This window comes from Oncorhynchus keta, chromosome 13, assembly GCF_023373465.1.
Source record: "Oncorhynchus keta strain PuntledgeMale-10-30-2019 chromosome 13, Oket_V2, whole genome shotgun sequence".
In the NCBI taxonomy this organism is placed as follows: Eukaryota; Metazoa; Chordata; class Actinopteri; order Salmoniformes; family Salmonidae; genus Oncorhynchus; species Oncorhynchus keta.
The window spans coordinates 23697434-23714030 of record NC_068433.1 but is presented as its reverse complement, the minus strand read 5'-3'; the positions used below and the strand labels follow the sequence as shown (position 1 = coordinate 23714030).

Genomic DNA, 16597 nt, shown 5'->3' with positions numbered 1-16597 from the left:
CAAAAGTATGTGGACACCTGCTCATCGACCACGTCATTCCAAAATCATGGGCATTAATATGGAGTTTCACAAAAACAGCATTTCAAGTTTTTTTTCTTAATTTCATGGTATCCAATTGGTAGTTAGTCTTGTCTCATCTGCTGCAACTCCTTTATGGACTCGGGAGAGATCAAGGTCGGGACACAACCCAACCAAGCTGAATTGCTTCTTGACACAATGCTCGCTTAACCCGGAAGCCAGCCGCACCAATGTGTTGGAGGAAGCACCATACACCTGGCGACAGTGTCAGCGTGCCCAGCACCCGGCCTGCCACAGGAGTCGCTAGTGCGCGATGGGACAAGGACATCCCTGCCGGCCAAACCCTCCCCGAACCAGGACGACGCTGGGCCAATTGTGCACTGCCTCATGGGTCTCCCGGTCATGGTAGAGCCTGGAATCTAACTTTTGTGTGTATTTTATATACACACGGATACTAGGTTTGATTTCCACCTTCTGGCCAAAGATTGTAACTGCAATAAAGACCACCTCAAAAGTTAAGACACACAAAGGAAAATATTTATTAATTACAACCGACACAGGAATGTTTATTTTTTACAAGAAGAAACACTTACAAAATATCTTACGGGTAAACAAGTCAAATTTTAAGTGCAAATTGTTTGCTAGTGATGGTTAAATACAAAAACAGGTTAACCAGATCGATAAATCCCTTATTCTATAGCACATGGTCGGGTGGTAAAAACAAAACCATAGTTTGGTTTATTCTTCCTAGCCTGGTCCCAGATATGCCAAACTATGCCGTGACAATTACCATAAGAGTTGCCGAGACTGCATAAACTGATCTTGGACCCGGCTATATTCTTCTCCCAGTCTGGTACAGTGATGGTCTGCGGAATGGCAGGACTCATTATGTTGCACCTGGGTGGTGTTCAGTAGGCACACAACTGAAGAAAATGCTCAACTTGCCCAGAAATAAATACTTATTTTCATCTTCTGCCAAACGTGTGCGCCTTAATGAATTTACCCCCGGACATACAGGGGTTTGATCTAAACCGGATTGGGGTATAACGGATTACAAAAACGAATCCATTAAATTACCAGCAAGATTATTACTTCTAGTCTTTTTAAATTCAGAAAGGCTGTTTGCAATAACAAAAAATATGACATTTTTGTTCTCAATGACATTTAAATCATAATTGAAAAAAGGTGCAAGTTTAAGTTTGATCCGCCTAAACGAGTCTGACCACAAGTCAGAGGCCACTGTGACGACGTACCAAATGTTTGATGGATCGCGGGAAAAGAGAAGGGAATAGATATGCTTTGTAGGCTACAGTCCAATGTTGCGACTGCTGTCAGCATTCAAAGATTATTCAACTTTAAGAAATGCTTGGAGGTAAGGACGACAGCAGTGGTTTAGCCTACAGGCGATAAGAATACTTGTCTATCTACATTATTGTGAATCACACTGCAGCTCTCTCATTTAGCTATTATCGCCGTACGGATTGTGGTTGTTGTAGATGGCTGTTCAAATGTATGTGTATTTGAACCCAATAATGGTTGAACTGAAAAAGTTTAAACTGCCTTTTCAATCAGTTTTTGCAACCAGTGAAAAATGCTCTCTTGTAACAGTTGCATACTGCGGATCCCAGTTTATGGAATTTAAATTTGAGGTTGTTCTTAACTTCTAAACTCCTGTGGTATTGTGCTCAATACTACAGTCAAAAACAAGTTTAATTTAAGACCACAAATAGGGCTTTTATTGCTCAATCGAATTAGTGTTGATAAAAAAATAATCCATAGGCCTAATGGACTCGCGCACTTTTGATAGACAAAGGGTAAATCTGTAGTTTCTCCCTCAATTTTTGGATTTATAAATTAATGATACCGTATATACCCATTGATTCTTTAAGAATATAAAAAAATATTATTTTTTTTACCCCTTTTTCTCCCCAATTTCGTGGTATCCAATTGTTGTAGTAGCTACTATCTTGTCTCATCGCTACAACTCCCGTACGGGCTCGGGAGAGACGAAGGTTGAAAGTCATGCGTCCTCCGATACACAACCCAACCAAGCCGCACTGCTTCTTAACACAGTGCGCATCCAACCCGGAAGCCAGCCGCACCAATGCGCCGGAGGAAACACCATGCACCTGGCAACCTTGGCTAGCGCACACTGCGCCCAGCCCGCCACAGGAGTCGCTGGTGCGCGATGAGACAAGGACACCCCTACCGACCAAGCCCTCCCTAACCCGGGCGACGCTAGGCCAATTGTGCGTCGCCCCACGGACCTCCCGGTCGTGGCCGGAAGAATATAAATTATAAATGGTCCATGAGCTTAGTTCAACTATCACATGCCATGATAACCCAAAATACTGTAAACTTGTTTTCCCCCCAATGTTTGTAAACATGATTTACAAACACTATAGCCTCAAAACATTGGTATTTTTTCTTGTATAAAAACATTGGAAAATTGGCTCTGTCTATTAATCTTAGAGTGGTTTCATTTCGCCAGGGCCATCCCTCAGCGTTTTACAAAAATGGAGGCAGGGTGCCACTTGAGGGGAAAGTAATCTAAAAGTAACAAACTAATCAGATAACTGACTACAATTTGACAGATAACTAATAGATTACATTTAGAAAGTAACCGACCCATCCCTGGATCTAAGACATTGGTGCTATTGTGTCAAACTCTGGACCAAAACGGTAAATAAAATACATCTTATACCAGCGTTTTCATGTGAGCTTGTCTCACACCATGAAATTCTACCATCAGAGCAAACCCATATCTTGGTGTGCAATAGAGAGAAAGAAATAGTTTGTGTGAGAAAGAAAAGGGAATGTTTTATGCACAGAGTTCCTTCCTCAGTTGTGTTGTGAGGGGAAATGTTATGAGGCGCACACCCGGGTCATGTGACATGAATGGCAGAGGAGATGAGAGTCCAGAGGGAAGCACTGGGAGCCCTGCTGATCCGAGAGCTGCTTCCCACATTCCTGAGAAATAAAACAGACATGGAGAGAGAACATTACTGATCTGAGTTCAGGTATAATTCTTCATAAAGTACATACAGTAACAGTACATTACTATGGTCTGTGTTTTTCAACCCTAGTCCTGGTGACTCGCAGGATGTTCTGGGTATTGTTCCAGTACAGTTATCACACCTGATTAAACGATCAAGCCCTAGATTAGTTGAAATCAGGTGTGTTATTGCACAGCTGGAACAAAAGCCTGCTCACTCTCAATGAACACGGGTACAGACTGACCACATTACGTAGCAGGTGTTGTTAATATTAGATGAAGGCCGTACTAACCTCACAGTGGTAGCACTCAAAGTGATAATCGTTGTTCATAGACATCACCCGGAGTATCTCCTCGCTGCCCTGTAACAAAACAGCGGTGGTGAGATTAGTGCACCACAATCATGGCCAAAAGTATGTGGACACGTGCGAGTTGAACATCTCATTCCAAAATTATGGGCATTAATATGGAGTTGGTCCCCTGTTTGCCGCTATAACAGCCTCCACACTTCTGGGAAGGCGTTCCACTAGATGTTGGAACATTGCTGCAGGGACTTGATTCCATTTAGCCACGAGCATAAGAGAGGTTAGGCACTGATGTTGGGCGATTAGGCCTGGCTCACAGTCGGTGCTTTAATTCATCCCAAAGGTGTTTGGTGGTGTTGAGGTCAGTTCTGTGCGGCCCAGTCAAGTTCTTCCACATCGATCTCGACAAACCATTTCTGTGGATCTCACTTAGTGCACACGGGCACTGTCGTTCTGAAACAGTAAAGGGCCTTCCCCAAACTGTTGCCACAAAGTTGGATGCACAGGATCGTCTACAATGTTATTATATGCTGTAGCTTTAAGATTTCCCTTCACTGGAACTAAGGGGCCTAGCCCGAACCAAGAAAAACTGCCCCAGACCATTATTCCTCCTCCACCAGTCTTTACAGTTGGCACTATGCATTGGGGCAGGTAGCGTTTTCCTGGCATCCGCCAAACCCAGATTTCTCCAACGGACTGACAGATGGTGAAGCGTGATTCTTCACTCCAGAGAACGCGTTTCCACTGCTCCAGAGTCCAATGGCAGCGAGCTTTACACCACTCCAGCCATCGCTTTGGCATTGCGCATGGTGATCTTAGGCTTGTGTGCGGCTGCTCGGCCTTTTGTGGCCTACCACTTTGCGGCTGAGCCGTTGTTGCTCCTAGGCGTTTCCACTTCACAATAACAGCGCTTAAAGTTGCCTGGGGCAGCTCTACTCCCAATGTTTGTCTAAGTAGATTGCATGACTGTGTGCTAGATGTTACAACGGGTGTGGCTGAAATAGCCGAATCCACAAATTTGAAGGGGGCGTCCACATACTTTTGCATAAATAGTGTAGTTGGACATTTGAGTGGCATGCAGTATTGTCTAACTACATGATACGCAACAAACAACAAACACATTGAATGAAACGAGACACTCACCTCAGCAGGTAAGATGGGTTGTAAGCAGGCAGCACATTTAGGAGCAAACGTTCTGCGGGGCAACAAGAGTTCCAATGGCAGAATAGAACGACATGTAGACCTAGAAATGTAATGTACTACTAATGTACAAACCTAACAAACTGTGTGATAAACTGAGTATTATCATCTGACCATAAACAACTTGACAATTGAATTAATGTCGACCCCCATCTGTATGTCAACGCCCCAGTTTGACCTACTGAAGACACCCGGCCTCACCTGTTGTAGTCCGAGACACAGTAGATGTTGCTGAGGTGGTCGACGGTGAAGGGAACTCCGTCCAGGGCTTTGGAACACACCACACAGCGGAAACAACCGGGGTGGTAAGAGTTCCCCATTGCCTGGAGGATCTGATAGACGAAACAGATGGGGGAATGTGAAGAAATGATTTTTGAAAACAAGGTTAGAAAATGTGGTCATGGTCAGAAACATTTTCCTTTTTTATGGTCATGGTCAAAAATACACGGGCTTGAATGTTGAGGAGTCGCTGACACACACACAAACACACACACACCTGTTCCAGGATAAGGTGGCCACACACACTGCATTTCTCTGCTGCAGCCTGGAACCCTGAGAACTGACAAGTATGGAGAGAAGAGAGAACATTTGAGATATGATTTTATATCATACCATAGAAAAGTACTATTTAAAACTTTAATGCAATTTGCTGTAATGTCTATGAGGCCATTGTTTAGAAATGTACTGCACTGATATCCAGGAATGGAACTGAAAGAGAGAGAGAATCTTTGGCCTTGCCCTCTTACCATGTAATCCTCTTTACAGTACACAGAGCCATTGACGTTGTAAAAGTCCTTGTTTCTCAGGGTGCGTCCTAACAGAGAGGGAAACATGAATGACCACAGAGGAACAGAGGGAGGCCAGGCTTACCCAGATGTTTTCCTTGCTTTGACTATATACCGTGTCCTCTGTGATACTACCGGCATTTAAAACGGTACTTATTCACATAAAAATACATCCGTGTGTCACTAACTGCAAACACATTCATGGAGTGGCATGATTGTTCAAACTGAGTTTATCATATCACCAAGAAACTCTAGACCCACTCCAATTTGCATACCGCCCCAACAGATCCACAGATGATGCCATCTATATTGCACTCCGCACTGCCCTTTCCCACCAGACAAAAGGAACACCTATGTGAGAATGCTGTTCATTGACTACAGCTCAGCTTTCAACACCACAGTGCCCACGAAGCTCATCACTAAGCTAAGGACCCTGGGACTAAACACCTTCCTCTGCAACTGGATCCTGGACTTCCTGATGGGCTGCCCCCAGGTGTTAAGGGTAGGTAACAACATCTGCCACACTGATCCTCAACATGGGGGCCCCTCAGGAGTGCGTTCTCAGTACCCTCCTGTACTCCCTGTTCACTCATGACTGCACGGCCAGGCATGACTCCGCAACACTATTAAGTTTGCCATCGAGAGCATCCTGACTGGTTGCATCACCGCCTGGTATGGCAACTGCTTGGCCTCCGACCGCAAGGCTCTAGAGGGTAGTGTGAACGGCCCAGTACATCACTGGGGCCAAGCTTCCTGCCATCCATGACCTCTATACCAGGAAGGCCTTAAAAATGGTCAAAGACTAGCCACCGTAGTCATAGACTGTTCACTCTGCTCCCGTACCGGAGCACCAAGTATAGGTCTAAGACTCCTGAACAGCTAATCAAATAGCTACCCAGACTATTAGCATTGTCCCCCCGCCCTATTTTACACTGCTGCTACCCTGTTTATTATCTATGCATAGTCACTAACTCTACCTACATGTACATATTACCTCAATTACCTCGACTAACCTGTGCCCACGCACATTGACTCTGTACAGGTACCCCCTGTATATAGCCTCGCTACTGTTATTTTACTGCTGCTCTTTAATTATATACATTGCAGTCTATGGACAAGGTACAACAGCAATCCATGCTTTGGTTTAGTTTCCACATGCTATAATTTGAGTATTTGTTGCACCATTCCCATTCAAGTCATGGGACCGATGTTAGCATTTTTTGCTCATCTTTAAGTGACTTTGTTGTGCTTCTCAATCAATTTTGAGATACTTTTGGATGATTTGGACATGATTTGCAAAAAAAACTAATATCAGTCCTATGACTTGAATGGGATTTGTGCCACAAAAGCTAAAACGTAAGCATGTGGAAACAGGGCCCGGGATACAAAACCAAAGCATGAATTGCTGTCATGCCTTGTCCGTAGACTGATTATAGGATAAGGAACCAATGTGCAATTTGCGTGAAATATCAGTTTAACCATTCTGCTGTTGTTCAATCAGTCAGTCAACTAGAGGTGTGTGTGTGTGTTCAACTCACCACAGGACACACAGGTGAAGCAGCGTGTGTGATAGAGGCTGTCCAGAGCCTGGCAAGCATTATCCGCTCCATACACACCTTTCCCACACTTCACACATGTACCTGCAACACAATCAACACAATAAATAACGCTTGCTATATGTCACACATGTACCTGCAACACAATACAATGAACAACCATTACTCATTAAGACATGGGCCCACATTCTTTCCTGGTGATGTCACCTCGTCAAGAAAACGTCTTGGCCTTAGTCAAACATCCCTCGTTACACACACACACACACTCAGTAAACATTACTGTATTACTGTGTATATAGGACTAATAAAACTTGAAACCAACAAGATACTTCAAGCCAGACACAAGAGTCAACACTCAAAATTAGGACTAGTTTTTTTTCCCCTTCTGGTCACCTGCCTAGGGAACAACTCCTGGCCCTTCTTAAAACGCCCTCCTGTTCTGAGCTCCGGTTAGGGCCTCTGTCGTGTTAACAGCTCTGAGCCTAGCTTAGCTGCCACAGTGAGAGGAGGTGGCAGTACAGTTCACATCCCCCGAGGGCTCAGATACGGGAGCAGAAAAACAGGCTATAGCACACCTCCGCTGCCGCACACCGTGCCAGGGTAACACACCAGCACACGCATGACTCGCGTCCCACACACTGCATATTATAATGGCCTGGAGTCACTCCGAACACACACACACACCCTGCCACACGACACGCACACTGCCAGTCCAAAGCTGTAATCTTCTCTATGACTCATACTAATGGTCAGTGCTGTGTTTATCGCTACCATGTAATTTGTCTGAACATTGCAGCAGAACTAGGCTTTGCAGTTCAGTGTGTATGTATAGCTGCGCTTCCTCTGCCCTCTATGGGAGGGGATCTCAAACATTTTGGGGGCCCCTTTTGTGATAGCCAATTCATCAGGGGAACACCTCATAATCAGAACAACTCGAGTGAGATTAAAATAGCACACAAGGAGTTTTACTATGACTTTGGCAGTGGATGGATATTCTCCACCCGGCACAGCCAGAAGAGGACTGGCCACCCCACATAGCCTGGTTCCTCTCTAGGTTTCTTCCTAGGTTTTGGCCTTTCTAGGGAGTTTTTCCTAGCCACCGTGCTTCTACACCTGCATTGCTTGCTGTTTGGGGTTTTAGGCTGCGTTTCTGTACAGCACTTTGAGATATCAGCTGATGTACGAAGGGCTATATAAATACATTTGATTTGGATGGCTGGATGTACCAAGTCTCAGGAATGGGAAGGAGCATTTTAAAGGCCTGCCTCTTGGGATCTAAGAGAATTTTGCAGTTTTAAAGCTAATTTCCTGGAATTTTACACACTTTTGTAATGGGCAGAGAGAAAACTTTGCCGTTTTAAAGCTTAAATTACAGTGCATTGGAATTATGGATAATTGTAGAGTACTGTGGATACCAATATCCCTGTGAGCCTCCCAGGCTCATGTTGCCCAGGGTTAATAATATTACATTGTATTATTGTATTACACTAAACTTATTCCACTGATCCTTGACCAAATGTACTTTAATCTGTTGTTGTTAGTAACAATCATAAAAAATTATAAATGTATATATTGTTTTATCTGGCCTCGGACCCCCTGCAGTACCGCGGACCCCACTTTGAGAACCGCTGCCATGTGGTTCAATGTCTGTGCTTAACTCTACCTAAAAAATGTTGTATACCTAGAGTCTCCCAATGTGATTTACTGCTTTACATTATGGCTGAGTGACTGTTGCACAGACAGTCTTTGATGTGTGTATTTTTGCATGTCAACTATGATAATGACTCCTCATCAATTGATCTCTGCATCCCTCTCTTCTCTTTTCTGTCTGATGTGGATAACCTAGCAGCTCTACTTGTCTGGATAGGCCTCTGCCTTAGCTAGCCCACTGATGGCAAAATGTGTTTCTTTCCCTTTGCTTGTGTGGGAGGTATGTAGGTAGGTAGGACATGCAAGTCCCTACAGGTATCGAGGCACCATCCATCCTTCTCTTTCATCTATCCAACCTGTCTATCCATCCATTCATCTATCCAATCCTTTCATTGAAAAATAAATAAATGATGAAGTGGTTGATGATCTCACCAAAGAACTCCTGGCGATTCTCAGACAACGTCTCCCTCCCCGTTCCTGGCTCCTCCTGGGCTTTGATTGGTCCGGCAGCCGTAGCTGTGTTGACGAGCGTCACCGGCTTGCTGAGGGCCTTGGCATGTTCTTTGAGCATCAGACCACCCAGGTGTAGCCCCTCCCCCTCCAGTGCTGCATCTCTTAGCAACAGGCGCGTCAGTTCCTCTTGGTAGCGGGTCCCCGGGAGGTCCGAGTAGCGCGCCCGTTCCCTGCCAGCGCCCACGCCAGTCTCCTCCCCTCGTGCTGTTCCTGCTCCCCTCTCATCCCACCACTCGGGCCCAGCCCGGTAACAGGCCGCTGCCGGGCTACCCACCGCAGGCGGGTATGAATGCCGGCTGTCCTGAACCCCTGTTCCTCCAGGTGAAGAGACCCCGTCCAGGTAGTCCTGCCAGCCTCCTGACCCAGAGTGTGCCCCGGCCCTGCCAGAGACTGTGTATCCCTGTCCACTGGTGGAGCCCCCTGCGTGCAGAGAGGAGAACTGCAGCTGCGGTGCCGCGGAGTAGCGGGTGTCATAGCCCAGGCTGATTCCGCTGGTGCGGTTGCTGCTACAGCGGCTGCCCATGGGGCTTCCACCGCTGGCAGTACTGGAGGCAAAGCTGGACCTGGGACTGACCAGCACCGACTCTTGGAGACTGAAGGACGAGCAGGGGCTCAGTGTCGGGCCTGGGGGGAAGAAGAAACCTCCACCCACCCCTCCTCCTCCACCCATCTCAGAGGGCCGGTGTGGGGGGTGAGAGAGCGAGGCCGGCCTGGTGCTCTCCCAGAGTTCCCCTCCGGCGCTCAGCCGCTTGTAGAACAGCGCCTCCTGGAGGGAGAGGCGTTTGTGGCGTTCCGGCTCGGGGAGGTAGTGCAGCTCGGCCATTGCGCCACCACGGGGAGCGGAACCGTAACCCGAGGAGGTGGAGGAGGTGGGGTATGCCGGAGGGGGGCCAGAGGAGGGTGGGAGAGGAGGGTGGGAGAGGAGCTGCTGGCGTCGGACCAGCTGCTGGAGCTCCAGAGAGTAGCGGCGCTGGTTCAGAGAGGCCTTGGACCCAGCCGGGTCACAGTCCCCCAGGCCTGACTCACGCCTCATCTGGATGTCAACGCCCTCCCCCAGGTAGCAGGAGGCACGCTGCTGGGGCGACCGCCGCCGAAGGGGGGCGAGAGTCGAGAGGCAGTAGGGTTGATGTTCGCAGTCAGCAGTTTGGGGGGCGATGGAGCTTGTAGAGGGGGAGAGGTGCTGGGTAGCGGAGACTCTCTCTCCCAGTCCATTCCCACCTCTGCCACTGGCCGGTCTGCATGCCTCCGTTGAGGTGAGAGAGAACTGGCCGGGTGTTGATGGTGAGGAGGTTGCAGTGCTCAGGGTTGGTGGTAGTCCACTACTGGTGTTCCCATTGCTGTTATTGTTGGTGTTGTTGACCAACTCGTTTTTCTTTTTAGAACTGGCGAATTTCACACTCCCTGAGTCAGTCAGTTTCAACTTCTCCAATAACTTACTTCCAAGTCGGTCCATTGTAATGTCTAACCTGGTCGTCTAAAACTCTGAATAATCAAATTAAATTAAATGCTGTTAACAAACCACTATGTTATATAAGTTAATGTACTCAATAAATACAGTGTGTGAGTTGGAAATACATTAACACTCAAGTATGTCTACAGTACAGTTGAACTACAGTAGTTGAAATGACAGAGACCCTTGCAATCTATATGCTAAACAAATACCCCCCAAATTAGAACAACCAACGGACAGACCTGTGTAGGCTATATGTACATATACAATAAATAAAAAAAACAGACGTTAAATAAGACGATTAAGACATTTTTGGAGGATCACATGACGATATAATCATGTTTGGATAACAGTGTTGAGAGTCATCGTGTCTTGGCTGTGGAGACTACAGGCAGACAGGTAGAAGGTAACGCATGTGAATCCATCGAGTTAGCAGTGGACTACTTCTATTGTTCTGGCAATGCTGGAGATAAAGACGGATAAAAATTGCTTTTTTAGGTCACTCTCGTGAAGCTGAAGTTGTTGTTGTCGGTCTCGTTTGAGACTAGGTTGCCCCACACCTGCATGTCTTCGGTGTGACGAAACGGTCCATTATATTAGGTTAGACTTGGTCACGTAAAGATGAGTTGTTTCCCACGCAACTGGCACCAGTATAAATTTAAATGCTCTTATTTTGGGTCCTTTTAATTAAGAAGCATTCCCCTTTGAACTTGTTCTTTAAAGCCACATGTAGTCCAGTGAAGTTCCGTTCCGCACGATTTTCCACGGCAAAGCTTTTTGGAATAACTCGTCGGGCTAAGTGAGGACCAGTGGAAGGAGGAAAATAAGTCAGTTTCTGTATAAAATGTAGCGTATCCAAATTCTTCTATTCACTTTGAAAGAAACATGATATTGAAAATGCATATAAAAACGCGAGAAAAAAACGGATCAAACGAAAACATAAAGCATTCGATGTTTCGAGAATGTATTATTGCTCACATTCCGTTTTCAAATAATTTTACGACAAAAAAATATGCGGATAAGTTTGAGAACGGAACCCATGCTGCCTTAAACTCTACTGACCGTTGCCAAACCAATTGTACCGTAAAAGTAGGCAAGCATTAATCCATTCCGCAAATGTGTCACAGCCTACAACAACTTCGTTTCTTTCTTTCCCCCAAATGATTTACCTCCCCCTCTTTTTCCTTTATCAGCCAGTGGCTTGTTTTTTTCCTTCAGGCCGGAACACCTTTCTGCCAGCAATCGCGAATGGATAACGTCCCAAAATATTTCGTCGTTCATTCGCAAACTTCCCAGTGGGTGAACAATGGCATTGCAGAGTCCACTAGTTTAGGTGACAGACGCATCAAAAGACATTATCTTGTTTTCCCAATTTTTTCGGTATTAACCAAATTAAGAGGCTATGCCTTATATTCAGTGGGGGCTTAAATAGGAATTCATGTGGAATTGTGGATAAGAACCTTTCCTTGCATAATTTATACTCAATTACAATCATAAATCATCACATTCAGATTTTTCACATGGGTGGGTTAATGATTTATTACACAATTATGACCTCTTAAATACCTGTCTCAGGTATGTTATTTGCCCCAGGCCTTATCAACCACACACCAATATGACGTGCCTGAGGCAGAAAGCAATATATTGCTTGTTGTCAAGACCTGACACAGTTGAAATATGACTTTGGTATAGGCCTACGCGACTAGAATATGTGTAATCGGCCATAATGGTCCAAACCTATTTGGGTACTACTTTATTGTGCTCCCATTCTGTGGAATGTGCGGAAGGACATTCGCTAGAGACACGGCGCTATGATTTTTTTTCGGCATGTACGTGTTCTCCAAGGACGATACAAAGTAAACAAGTGTCATACATTTCAACGCGATCTGAGTCGTTTTGGTGACATTAACCCATAACATGAATCACATCTTTGTGAAACAATTTTGTGTATATTAGGGCCTACTGTGGGCAGGCTGATTTTGCCTACCCCGAAGCCCCGTCTTTTCTCCCTTTCATCGGCCTTGCAGTAGCTTAAACTGAAACGCACTGGCTTCGGTGTGTGCCTGGTTCCTGCTCCCTTGAGTTGACGAGAGCGTTCATTGTCGGCGAGTGGGGACTTGTCTGTAAAGTTAACAGAAAATACTTCATGGCTTACTCAGTGTAAAGAGCAGCTGGAGCACGGAAAAATATTGTTCACAATTATGACATCAACTTTGGGGGACAAAACATTTTATATGATGACAAATTGTGCGTGTAATTATACTTTTAAAATATTTGACGTATCATTCAAGTGTAAATGCAATATTATAATTTGGTATTTTAGCATAATAGTCTAATCTAATACAAGTGTGTAATTCTATGATAATAAAATACGATTTCATCTCAACCAATTCAGATCCCACATTTGATTTTGCAAGTGTATGATCACCATCACCACCACCACCACCTGAAGTCCACATAATCATTGTCTAATAGAGCGTGATCAACGTTATTATAATGTAACAAATGTATCATCGCACGTTGCTGCCTATTACTACTTTCTTTCCAAATCCACCACCTGTTTGCCGTATCTTGAGCACTGCTAGTGGTCAAAACAATCCTCCCATGAAAATCCAACATGGCGGCGGCCCTTAGGACATTGTGTAGTACAGGTGAGGTTATTTACAATTACTTGTCATTTTCATTCAACCGAATGGTAATTTCCTTCTGAAATGTAAATAGTATCCGGCTTCCAGTTTACAAGACTGCGTTTCATCTTTAGATAAATGGGCTACCCTAGATTTTTTTTAAATGGCTAGCTAGCTAGACAACTCTTATTGGTCAGTGGTCCTGATTGATTCAGATTGAACTACATGTCTCAGTCAAATTGTATTGTGTAACATATGTTGGTCTTTGACAGCCCTGTCATCAGATATTTCTAACGAATGCATTGTTCTCTTCAATTATGTTTTTTTTGTTTGTACGTGAGCTGCCCAATCAATGTCAGATTCAGAAACACAGGGTAGACAGCCTCGCTAAATGAATTGAATTCCTGGTCTGTTTTCAGCTTTGAGGCATTCCAGTCGTTGTTTTACTACGACTTGTGGGGCACAGTCCGGAATCAAGTGGACGACAGAGTAAGCTCTAAAAGACAGAAACTGTTAAGACAAAATTAAACACCCACAATTGTAGATAATACAGCTGTGTTGACTGTTGGTATACTTTTTTACAATTCCACTTGGTCTTGTCCACAGAAATGGTCTTGTCCACAGAAATGGTCTTGCCCACTGAAATGGTCTTGCCCGCTGAAATGGTCTTGCCCACTGAAATGGTCTTGCCCACTGAAATGGTCTTGCCCACTGAAATGGTCTTGCCCACTGAAATGGTCTTGCCCACTGAAATGGTTTGCCCACTGAAATGGTCTTGCCCACTGAAATGGTCTTGCCCACTGAAATGGTCTTGCCCACTGAAATGGTCTTGCCCACTGAAATGGTCTTGCCCACTGAAATGGTCTTGCCCACTGAAATGGTCTTGCCCACTGAAATGGTCTTGCCCGCAGTGGAACAGAGTATGGTCCCCTGACAGATATCCCTGACTGGTTCTTTGCAGGCAAGTTCACGATTGGAGCATTAATTTGAATGTATTGCAGGAACATAGTGTGTGGTTGGTCAATGGAGCTGGTAGATGCTGTGAGTGTCGTTTGTGTGTTTCATTTGAACACGTTATGTTCATGTGGTTTTTGGTGTTATGATTTGTGTGTGTGTGTTTTTTATACACAGATGGCCGGTCAGCACCCCCACTGAAAGGACAGCTGAGGAGAAAGCAGGAGAGCGAGACGTTAGCAGTCAGTACCTTCTCTTATGTTACCCCCCCCCTTTTTTTCTTCATATTACCTCCCTATAAGTTTGTATGTAAACTCAGCAAAAAAAAGAAACACCCTCTCACTGTCAACTGTGTTTATTTTCACCAAACTTAACATGTGCAAATATTTGTATGAACATAAGATTCAATAACTGAGACATAAACTGAACAAGTTCCACAGACATGTGATTAACAGAAATTGAATAATGTGTCCCTGAACAAAGGAGGGAGGGGGTCAAAAGTAACAGTCAGTATCTGGTGTGGCTACCAGCTGCATTAAGTACTGCAGTGCATCTCCTCTTCATGGACTGCACCAGATTTGCCAGTTCTTGCTGTGAGATGTTACCCCACTCTTCCACCAAGGCACCTGCAAGTTTCCGGACATTTCTGGGGAGAATGGCCCTAGCCCTCACCCTCCAATCCAACAGGTCCCAGACGTGCTCAATGGGATTGAGATCCGGGCTCTTCGCTGGCCATGGCAGAACATTCCTGTCTTGCAAGAAATCATGCACAGAACGAGCAGTATGGCTGGTGGCATTGTCATGCTGGAGGGTCATGTCTGGATAAGCCTGCAGGAAGGGTACCACATGAGGGAGGAGGACGTCTTCCCTGTAACTCACAGCGTTGAGATTGCCTGCAATGACAACAATCTCAGTCCGATGATGCTGTGACACATCCCTCCCAGACCATGACGGACCCTCCACCTCCAAATTGATCCCGCTCCAGAGTACAGGCCTCGGTGTAAAGCTCATTCCTTCGACGATAAACGTGAATCCGACCATCACCCCTGGTTAGACAAAACCGCAACTCGTCAGTGAAGAGCACTTTTTGCCAGTCCTGTCTGGTCCAGCGACGGTGGGTTTGTGCCCATAGGTGACGTTGTTGCCGGTGATGTCTGGTGAGGACCTGCCTTACTACAACAGGCCTACTAGCCCTCAGTCTAGCCTCTCTCAGCCTATTGCGGACAGTCTGAGCACTGATGGAGGGATTGTGCGTTCCTGGTGTAACTTGGGCAGTTGTTGTTGCCATCCTGTACCTGTCCCGCAGGTGTGATGTTCGGATGTACCGATCCTGTGCAGGTGTTGTTACACATGGTCTGCCACTGCAAAGATGATCAGCTCTCCATCCTGTCTCCCTGTAGCGCTGTATTAGGCGTCTCACAGTACGGATATTGCAATTTATTGTCCTGGCCACATCTGCAGTCCTCATGCCTCCTTGCAGCATGCCCAAGGCCCATTCACGCAGATGAGCAGGGACCCTAAGCATCTTTCTTTTGGTGTTTTTCAGAATCAGTAGAAAGGCCTCTTTAGTGTCCTATGTTTTCGTAACTGTGACCTTAATTGCCTACCGTCTGTAAGCTAGTGTCTTAACGACCGTTCCACAGGTGCATGTTCATTAATTGTTTATGGTTCATTGAACAAATGCGGGAAACAGTATTTAAACCCTTTACAATGAAGATCTGTGAAGTTATTTGGGTATTTGTGAAATATCTTTCAAAGACAGGGTCCTGAAAAAGGGACGTTTCTTTTTTTGCTGAGTTTAGTTGTGTCAGCAATATATTGTATGCTCTTGAACATCCTCTCCTTTTGATGCAACTCTACTCCTCCATCTGTTTCTTCTATTTATCCCTTCATTTTATTTTCTCTCTCCAGAGACGTGTAGTGAATCTCAGCCCTGAGGTGGATAAAGGGATGGAAGTGTGGAGGGAGAAACGGGAGGAAGCAAAAGGATCGAGGAACGCAATAAATCTCTTCTGCTAAAACCCAAAGAGAACCTTTTATTGAAGAAAAATAAATAAGAAATCATATTTTCCATTCTAGCTGACATTACCTATTAACAAAATGGTGGAGTTGGTGTATGGCTTTGTAGTACTTATTTTGTCCTTTTCAATGTTTTTCCAAAAATAAACTTGAATGTATATCCACAACGTACTGTTCATCTACTTTCTTATTTGTACTTGAACATATGTATGAACAAATATTAGGAACACGGTTGGTAAAGGTTTTAACGGAGTAATATACAGTTGAAGTCGGGAGTTTACATACACGTTAGCCAAATACATTTAAACTCAGTTTTTCACAATTCCTGACATTTAATCCTAGTAAAAAATCCCCGTTTTAGGTCAGTTAGGATCACCACTTTATTTTAAGAATGCGAAATGTCAGAATAATAGAGAGAATGATTTATTTCAGCTTTAATTTCTTTCATCAAATTCCCAGTGGCTCAGAAGTTTACGTACACTCAATTAGTATTTGGAAGCATTGCCTTTAAATTGTTTAACTTGG

General features: G+C 45.0%; 1 protein-coding gene and 1 long non-coding RNA gene across 3 annotated transcripts; one reads left to right on the top strand and one right to left on the bottom strand.

Moving 5' to 3' along the window:
- Window positions 1-533: 533 nt before the first annotated feature.
- Window positions 534-11691, bottom strand: ajuba (ajuba LIM protein). 2 transcript variants are annotated; one of them, XM_035783719.2, is made up of 8 exons: window positions 8942-11691; window positions 6842-6943; window positions 5265-5332; window positions 5015-5077; window positions 4720-4850; window positions 4462-4561; window positions 3307-3375; window positions 534-2988 (listed from the first exon to the last, which is right to left on the bottom strand). In XM_035783719.2, the coding sequence occupies exons 1-8, from the start codon at window positions 10473-10475 to the stop codon at window positions 2884-2886; spliced, it is 2172 nt and encodes a 723-aa protein (XP_035639612.1). In that variant the 5' UTR covers window positions 10476-11691; the 3' UTR covers window positions 534-2883. The 2 variants fall into 2 exon arrangements, with proteins under 2 accessions (XP_035639612.1, XP_035639613.1); XM_035783720.2 differs by having other exon boundaries at window positions 4462-4513; window positions 8942-11689.
- Window positions 11692-12271: 580 nt separating this feature from the next.
- On the top strand, window positions 12272-16239 carry LOC118392088 (uncharacterized). The gene is made up of 3 exons (XR_004827301.2): window positions 12272-13123; window positions 14231-14295; window positions 15965-16239. It is a non-coding gene; the product is annotated as an uncharacterized LOC118392088 (long non-coding RNA).
- Window positions 16240-16597: the final 358 nt, after the last annotated feature.